At 40.0% G+C, this 9,444-nt stretch overlaps 1 protein-coding gene across 1 annotated transcript in view; it reads right to left on the bottom strand.

The window, feature by feature from the left end:
- Nucleotides 1-3,823: 3,823 nt before the first annotated feature.
- Nucleotides 3,824-9,444, bottom strand: part of ASNS (asparagine synthetase (glutamine-hydrolyzing)) — a 17,645-nt gene continuing 12,024 nt past the window's right edge. Inside the window, exons 9-11 of the mRNA XM_009330491.1 lie at nucleotides 7,152-7,233; nucleotides 6,731-6,886; nucleotides 3,824-5,370 (exon numbers count right to left, since the gene is read on the bottom strand). Coding sequence (XP_009328766.1) covers nucleotides 5,161-5,370; nucleotides 6,731-6,886; nucleotides 7,152-7,233 — 448 coding nt within the window. The 3' untranslated portion in view covers nucleotides 3,824-5,160. The remainder of the gene's footprint in view (nucleotides 5,371-6,730; nucleotides 6,887-7,151; nucleotides 7,234-9,444) is intronic.

Genomic DNA, 9,444 nt, shown 5'->3' with positions numbered 1-9,444 from the left:
AGCACCCTGTACCACCAAAAAAAAAAAGTCACAAGACCTCTCTCCAGAGTGAGCCTGGAGCAGGTGAAAAGCTGTGTTTGTCAAATCAGACAGCCAGCTACACGTTGCATTTATACCACCGATGGTTGCTGGGGGATGTTGTTTCCTGATGGGGTTTGAGTCTAGATGCTCAGGTATGTGCAGTCTGCAGCTGTTCATCATCACACAGAGCTCATAAAACAACTGGATTGGCCATTTACAGAAATAGGAAATCTTTCCAAATTTATATGATGTACTGCATTTTGTAATGTGTGTGTATATATATAATTTTTTTAATCATTCTTCTGAGAAAAAAGCAGAGGTACGGCCCTAAACCTTTCTGATGCGTACCTGTAAAACTTCCTAGTAGGACTCAGTGTTCTCTCTGTACGACTGTCCAAAATCCTATGATCCACATGTTAATCATGACAAAAATAGGAAAAAATAACCCCTAACAACTTCAGAGGTAAAATTAACATTTCCCACTCCCCAGCCTGATTATTATCTTCCATCTTCCCTAGAACTGACATTTTATACCTGTTCTAACTCACATTTCTAATTTTTAATTTCATAACTGGTTTTTAATTACTTTCAAATTGAGTATCGAATGCCTTCAATACTCAACCTTTAGCTGCCTTCTCACCTGCGGCACCAGCATGAGAAGCTCTGCACAATATCTTGTGAGCAAGATCAATTAAACAACATTTTTCTTTTCTGCTTGACTTTATCCCTGTTCTAATCTACTTACTAAATTCTCTTCCATGAAGCTCATGCACAAATCCCAACCACAAGCATGTGTGAAGGACCAGGCTAAAAGCACACGGAGAGGAGGATGGAGAGGAGGATGGAGAGCAGTCTTCCCCAGGGATGAAGAGCTCGTTTGCACGGACACGCTAACAGCGGCTGCCATCTGCCGGCTAGAAAGAAAAATAAAATTTAAAAAGTCATCCCTCAAAGCAACCTCTTGATCCGAATGCAAACTTTGACATACTCTTTTTGGCCCGCTGGAGCAAACGTGTCTGCTCTCGGCTTCCTCGGACACACCACGCTGTGCAAGGACTCGCTCCTGCACCGAGCACACAGTGCAAGAGGCGAAGCTGCGAGGCTGCAGAGTGGAGCCAGCCCCGACTCGCTCGCATGGGAGAAATATGAGCGTTGGGTGGATTCTAGGGTACCGCCAACATCTTCTGTTGTAGCTCATAGGACACCTGAAAGATCCAAACCTGAGCCTACAGTGGAAGAAAAACTAGCTGCCCAGCTAGTTTTGCTTTATTGGAAGAGTTTCCAGGCAGCTAGAAGACAGAAAGTGGCACTATGAAAAGGGATGGGTGAAATACCATGAACAGATCTTGAAAAGCAGCATGCACAAACCCTGTTTATGTATCACCTCCCCTAGCTACTACCCCTACCAACTCACAAGATACCATGGCAGCATAAACCACCTCTCTGCTTCATCATCCTCTGTCCCTTCCCTCCTTCCACAAGTTTGTAAGTAAAAAACTAAAGTTATTAATTTAAATAAATTAAAAATATTAAATGTAAATAAAAACTTTCTGCATTACCTTCACCCAGAGGCAGACTCATCTGAAACCTTTTAAGATTTTCCTAATTGCAGCCTTTATGTCAACTACCATGTATTAATTCATATGTAAATAAAAAACAATAGGCTCTGAAATAAAAAAGAAAAAGGGGCAGGGGGGGGAACTGTGACAAGCATGGTGCAGGCGATGTATGTGCTTTGGCTATCCCAAGGAAAGCCACTGAGGAACACACAGCTTACCTCGCTACGGAACTAAGCAGCCTCTCCCACACTTCAGCCCCACTCTCCTTTGGCTTGATTGTTCAACAGCCAGCTCAAACACAGGCTTACCTTGCATTAAATCCTCCTTCGACGACAACTTTCTCTTTCTTACTAATGGAAATCAGACATTAGGTATCAGAACAAAAGACTAAGTCCACCCCTCCAGAGTCTCAGTATAATTTTTTGATATTTTACTTTTAACCACAATTTACCATATTTTACCTCAGCTCTGAGTGGAGAAACCCAACAACCTTTACTGATGTTAACTCTGACTCTGAATAAAATTATAACACTCATTCAGGAATTAGCTTCCACAGCAAAGCAAATGCTGGCTCCTGCAACATAGTTTTCCAGCAGCTTTTTTTTATTCTTGGTGAACACAGTTAAATATGCATCACCTTGTAGATGTTCATCAAATGACATCTCCCACACCAAAGGTCCTCCACAAAGAGACTCTCCATATTCTCTTAGGTAAAATAGGCTGCTTTTACACTTCACTGTGATTTTAAACACAAATTTCAAACATTTTATATGATTTCAAACCATCCCCACGTAGAAATCTCTGCCAAAGGACCAAGGGTCCGCACAGTCCTGATAAGTATTCGCTGGCTTTTACGCGATGGTTTGTACTGGGGAGCTTCTCTGGAGTCACCGTTATGGACACTTGGATGTGGAGACAGTCATCGAAGCTCCACACAAACCAGTCAACTGGAGGTTAAAATAGCAGGTAGGGTTTATTAAAAAAATGAAGGGCATGGGTGTCACTGAGCAACCGTAAGCAATTAGTAGGTCCCATGCACTGCAGTGCTCTCTTTGGCAGATACACTGTTTATTTCTTCTTCTTCAAAAGAGGAAGAGATTGCAGTGAAAACATAATTTAATAGAGTCAAAGCAAAAATCAAATCAATAAAGAGAACCCCCCCACACTATTTTATCCACTTTGCAAGAACCCCACAGGTTCTCCCCCAGCCCTTAGCAGTCCTGCAAGCCAAGGACTTATCCATCTCCTCCCTCCCAGGTGGACCAATGACTTTAATTCCCCATCCCCACCTCTGACACACTACTCAAACCAACCCACTCAAACTGTCAGAATAGTCCAGCTTAATTTTCTCCAAAAGAAATGGAGAGAGAAAAGGAGGCAACCACAGCAGGAAGAAAGAAAGATAAAAAGTAAAACCAGACAATACAGTGTTGCACTCTGGACCTGCATCCCATTCCCTCCGGTGACAAACTACAAATATGTCCGCAGCTAGCAGATGAGCAGATGATCCAGAGTAGCTGTTCTCTTAAAAAAAAAAGAAAAAAAAAAAGAAAAAAAAAAAGAAAAAAAAAAGAAAAGAGAAAGTACAGAGCATCACAGAAGCCAAAAAGGCTGTAGAAATAGTCTATACATGGAGAAGGAATGAACAGGTTTTCACTCCTGAGACCCCTAGCATTTATAACTTTAACAAGAATAAGGCACCAAACACTGTATTTTTCCTCTGCACATCAGTAAAAAGCTAAAATAATTAGGATCACCAGTCTAGGATCTTGCCTCACTACGTAAGTGCCCAATGTATTAGGAATTAAAAAAAATTAAGGTGGATTTCCTTGAATACCTGACAATGTTGCAGCAGAAAGTGCATTCAAGTAATGACCCCAACGTGTGTTGAGCCTGTTTTTACTTTAGGCAAATGCTATTTTCTCATCATCTCAGCCTTGGGAAGTTTACAGAGAGTAGTAAATCTTTACACATCAGTACCTAATCAACATACTCTGTACTCCTCTCCCAAGTCAAAATATACTTTACTGCTTCAAAGAAATCCAAAAAGACAAAAACATGTCAGAATAGCCTTAAGTAAAGAAGGCTACAGGAATTATTACCTTACTCATCATAGATTCATAAATGACTACTATGTGCAAGTTTATGTCAAAATATGGCTGCTACTGGCTCTATCCGGACAGTTCATGGGCTCCATAGTACCACCAAGAGGTTCAGTAAAGTTTCTGGAATAGACATTCAAACGCAGGGTTAGGGGGGAGTAATAAACAGACAATCAGTCATTTTATGAAGATTTTAAACTAGAATTGCTTATATTTTGTCTTTTAAATAACAATTGGCTTTGGTTTCCTAGTCAAGAGGGACAATAAACTAGACTTCTGTCTTCATAAAGAGCATGACGCTAATCAAGTCAATCTGCAGCACACATGTATATTTTTTGACCACACTTATGTTTAAGTTACCTTTAAAAAAGCAGCCCTCATGCCTAAGTAGTTAATAAAAAGTTGCTCTGGGTAAAAAGTCATGTGTTTTTCAGTAGGGTATTAGAAGTTCTTGTGGTTTCTGAATAAGCTTTTTTTCCATTTTTCCAAGCAAGGTGTCTGATCCCATTGTCTTCAATGATGCTTTGTCTGACTGAAATCTATGGTTAACAGAGTTGGTTCACCATACAGTTGGACACATGCAGTTGAGCAGCAACACGGTCTACCTTTTCATCATACAGGTGGAAAGACTCTCACAGTAAGTGAAAAATTTCTTAAAATACTTAGTCATGCAACTTCCATCAGACTGATACAAATCACCCGGTTAACACTCTATTTTCAAGAATAATAAATACATTTAGAAATTGAAGCCCTTGAGTTAGAAACAAAGACATAATGTGGCTTCTCTTGTCTGTTCTGCTCTTTGATAACAGTCACAATCTCTTTAGACTGCTGGTATATTTACAAGATTCAAACCAGCCAACTGGTGACTTTACAGTAACAAGTAAGATTCCCATTCATTTAATTAAGTAACACCCAGCACCACCACTATTATAAACTCTAGTAAGCATCTCTGCATAGCCACAAATATCTAAATACCTTTTGAAAACCAGACCAAGGTTCTCAGGAATGCTTAGAAAGACATTCAGAATAGAATAATATAGACAGACTATCCAAATCCCACAGCCAGGAACACAAATCACTAAATAGCTAGGGTCAAATTCCCCTTTGCTCAGAGGGCCTGCAGCAGTTTGCATCGCTTAGCCTTATTCAAGTCCTCAAAACAGAGCTCACATTAAAATACATTAAATGGCTGCAAGGCAAATTAATACAATCGAGGCCACATAAGGAACAGAGCTGCCAAATAAGGTAGTTCCTTGTCCATGAAGTATTTTCCCATGAATTACAAAGTTTTGGTACAGCAGGGTGAATTTTTAACAGTACACTAACCACAGAAAACTCTTATCTCCAATAGCATCGTCAAAATGCATCTTAAAGACCATTTAAGCTTTAGGTTTGCATAATTTGTTTGTTTTTTTTAAAGCAGAGTGCATGCAAATTGCTTGCAGCACTTCTACTTGGGGGATTATTTCAACAGCCTATTCTTGGGTAGCCGACTTGTAATGTTTCAACGTGCGAGCAGAAGGATCAGTAGCTTTAACCCATCGTGGCATCCAGTAGTGGGGCAGCCAGTTGCTTTGCCCTGAGTAGTGTTTTTCAAAGATCTGGCGGTAGTAATAACTTTCTTTCGTTTTAGGAGGATTGAAAGGGTATTTCTCCGCTGCCTTTTCCAGTAGAAGGTCATCAACCTATAGACGTAAGCAAAACTCAAGTTAAGCTGCAAATACATTCAACTTTTACAAGTCAATTTGCTGCAAGTTAAAGACATACAAGGATTCACCAACCACTGAATGCCCATAGGTTTAAAAAAAAAAAAAAAGTCTATTCTAGAGGCAGAGGTTTCTGACAGGCGAATTTTTGTCATAGGCTCCCTTGACCTTTATGAATACATAACTTTATTTCCAGTGCTGTTAATATTACTCTCTGCATTACATGTGAAGCCCATTCCTCTTTGGGTTACAATCACCTTTGTTAGTAAGGTCACAAAAACTTCTTTCCTGTCCTTCTCTTTGCTGTAAATCAACAGGAACAACTTAAAGCAGTCTTTTTGCCATGTAAGTGGCTTCCTGTTTTTTTTTTTTTCAGCTCACAGAGAGCTGTTGACTCTGCTTGTGTAACCAAGCTCTTAGCAACAAAAGACCTGGGATGCAGAAGCAAAGACACCTTCATTTGCTAAGTTGGCTAAGAAAGGGAGGATGAATAGCTGCACCAGTTGAGGCAATTTCTAAAGCAGCTAGCTTCCACTGCCAACATGCTGTCTAACTCCTCACAGCCATGAAATAAATTTGCCCCTGCTACACCAACACAGGCTCAGTACAGGCAGCACAACACTGTTGCCTGATCCTACTACTTTCTTGCCTGTGGATCTAGAGAAAGAAAATGGGAAACAAGCAGCTGGTGGTAGGGCAGACAAGCACCCGTGCACAGGCCAGACTACATGTATTTCTGTAGAACAGAGCTCTGGTGTAAAGTGGGTGTTATTCCTTCCTCTCCATGATTAAACTACCTCTGTACACAAGAGATGACTATCCTTTGTCCAAAGCCAAAATGCTGTAAGTCTTCATTGGCTAGCAATGCAAGCAGAGGCTTTAAAAAGCAAAAGGGCTAGGGCTTAGCTAGGCATGGCTGGGAAAAACAAATGACAAACAAGAAAGGACATTATAAAGTCATTATGCTGTTATTCAGCTGCAGAGTAAGTTCATGCAAGTGCCTTCAGCTGAAGCAGCTGCTTTGCACGTAACCCTGAAATTGTGTTTGCCGACACACAATCTAATTTGCAGTCCAGATACTTACATTTCCTTACACAGTCATTTCTGTCAGGCTCTAGCATTTCTTTGTATCTAGGATCTCAAATGCCTTTAACCAACTCAGATAGCTAGAAGGCTGTTGATTAAAGTTTATCTTGCTCATTTCACCATGAAGCTCAAGTTACTGTCATACACAGATTTATTCCCCCAACTAAGCATGTGAGCTGCCTCCCCTTGGCAGCCATATCTAACACACTTAAACGTGAAAGGAAAAAAAAAAAAAAAAAAAGTGGTATTGTACCTGTTGATCAATATAGTCCTGAAGAATAGAAAACCAGGATTTCTTTATTGATGCTATACCATCACTGAAAGCTTCTTTGGGTCTCCAGAGTATTTCCTTGGGAAGCAAGTTGGAATCTTCAAAGGACTGTCTTAAAAGGTATTTTTCAATTCCATTCTGTTTGCAGAACAACAAACAAATGTCGTGAGTCTCGGGAACTGCAGTACAAAGATCTGGCTTTAAACACTTAAGAAATGGTTTCCTTTCAGAAGGTCTGGTGAGAAAAGGGTTCCCAGTAGTCAACAATCCAGCAAAATATTTAAGAGCATGCTTGACTTTGGGTAGAGGACTTAACCATTGAATTCAGGAATTTGGTCATGCTTAGAACACCTATCAGGGAATTTGTAAGCTTACACTTGGGTCCAACCCTAGTTTTACATACCTTTGGGATTCGCAGTTCCGCTGGTAGAGATAAATAATAAGAAGTAAACCGATGATCCAAAAATGGAACTCTCAGTTCAAGACTAAACAGGGGAAATAAATAGAAAAGATAGTGAATTAATCCAACAAGTCATCTACTTACAAATTCCGTAACAGTTAAGCCTTCCCTGTCTTTCACATAAAGACAAGGTTTTCTGCTTTTACTTAGAAGAAATTTAACTTGCATATTCATGACTAATTGCATGTAATTAATCAATTTAGAAAGTTAAGTATATAGTCAGCACAGATTAAATAAAGGTCTCGATGATTTATGATGCCATCTGCTGGACAGCTGCTAGTACAATGAATTTAAAGACTACAACCTGCAGGATTTGCAACAACTGTTGTTCCATGTAAGCAAAAACACATTGAAAAAAAATCCTGTTGCCCCCAGAGAACTACCAAGTTGCTCACTGGGTTTTGCATCAGGATTTGTAAAGATGTCACAGAACCAAGCAAGGATTTCTGCTGTCATTTCTGAAATCCACATTTGTTTGTGTTTTCAAGAAACAACGAAAAGGAGCCCGCGTGGACACCATTAAGCTATTGACTACTGATCCTGCAGCATTTGCACAGCAAGTTCTCTCCTACACCACTGGCAGGTATGCACATACGAAGTCTTCCTGCTTACATTCTCTTATGCATACCACGGCTTCTAAGGACACTGAGGGCAACAAATAAAATTACAGTAACTGTGTCTTTGGTAGGAAGAAACCCTCTCAGTGTGTTTCCTCAAGAGACATTATGCTGCCCAGCTTCAAAGTCAAATGGAGATGTTATATGGCATTCTCATAATTTCATTGTCTCTGTAGCTTCTCCTCTGATAAAAAGCTTCAACTGCTTCAGGTAATACCCACCTTACCAAAAAAAAAAAAGCATCATCATTCAGCAATCAAGTACTGAGGCTCGGTTTCCACATATACTGACAAGACTTGCATTGCAAGTCTTTCTCTACAGTTATTTTTTTCTCACTGATAAAGGTACTTCCATCCTTTCTCCCATCATTTCCTCTCTACTCTTAATTCCTCTCCCTTTTCTCCATAAATCTGAACACCTTAAATTCAGTTTTAATTTATTAACACAAGGGTACTTTCTTCCTAGCAGTGCTGTGAAGCTGACCCCAGCTTCTCTTCAAGAAATGGCAACTCTCCAAAGAAGAGTGGCCAGAGTGTGATATTAAACAGCCTTGAATATATGGCCAAACTTTTCAGTGCAAAACAAATTATGAGGCAAATGGCAGGTCTCCTGCACCCTGTCCATCTTTTATTTAGGAAAGAAACATAAGAAGGTTATAAAAATCTGGGCAAGTTATTTTGTGACAGGATCAATATACAACACAAGTTTCCTGATCGGTAAGTGGTTTGCTTTGCTAAAGGTACCATCTTTTTCTCATCTATAGCCAGCTTCCCAACAATATTCTTATAATTCATGTATTTCTTTAGTAAAATAATGCTATTTTCTGCAGTGTACAATTTGGTGATTCTTTAAGGTATCAGTCACACAGACTGTATCCTAAGATCTCTTTATTACAGTCAGCTACCTGAATCAATGCACATACTTTTCTCTTTCTGTTTTTCAATTCTTCATATGCATGCTGATTATCAGATTCAACATTCCTCTTTGTCTAAACATCAAAAAACCCAAACTCAAATACAACTTTGCCTTCCTTCCTTAACTCTGCATATTTGTATTTCTAAGTCACTGCTTCTATAAAGACCAGTACAATCCCAGACAAAAGATATTTCCTGCATCAGTTGGCAGCACAGTGGGCTCTACAATCACAGAAGACTGGATTAAATTTTGCAGTGTGGTTTCCTGTTGCTCAAATTCTTTCAGGCTACAACTTCAATTTTAAAATCATAGAATCATTTAGGTTGGAAAAGACCTTTAAGATCATCAAGTCCAACTGTAAACCTAGCACTGCCAAGTCCACCACTAAACTGTGTCCCTAAGCACCACACCTACGGGTCTACACCAGGGATGGTGACTCAACCACTTCCCTGGGCAGCCTGTTCCAATGCCTGACAACCCTTTCAGGGAAGAAATTTTTCCTAATATCCAATCTAAATCTCCCTGGCACAACTTGAGGCCATTTCCTCTCATCCTATTGCTTGTTACTTAGGAGAAGAGACTGACACTGACCTCACTACAACCTCCTTTCAGGTAGCTGTAGAGAGCGATAAGGTCTCCCCTGAGCCTCCTTTTCTCCAGGCTAAACAACCCCAGTTCCCTCAGCTGCTCCTCATAAGACTTGT

Source organism: Pygoscelis adeliae, unplaced genomic scaffold, assembly GCF_000699105.1.
Source record: "Pygoscelis adeliae isolate BGI_AS28 unplaced genomic scaffold, ASM69910v1 Scaffold27, whole genome shotgun sequence".
Classification (NCBI taxonomy): Eukaryota; Metazoa; Chordata; class Aves; order Sphenisciformes; family Spheniscidae; genus Pygoscelis; species Pygoscelis adeliae.
The sequence above is the reverse complement of the archived record's forward strand: the minus strand, read 5'-3'. Positions and strand labels throughout refer to the sequence as shown.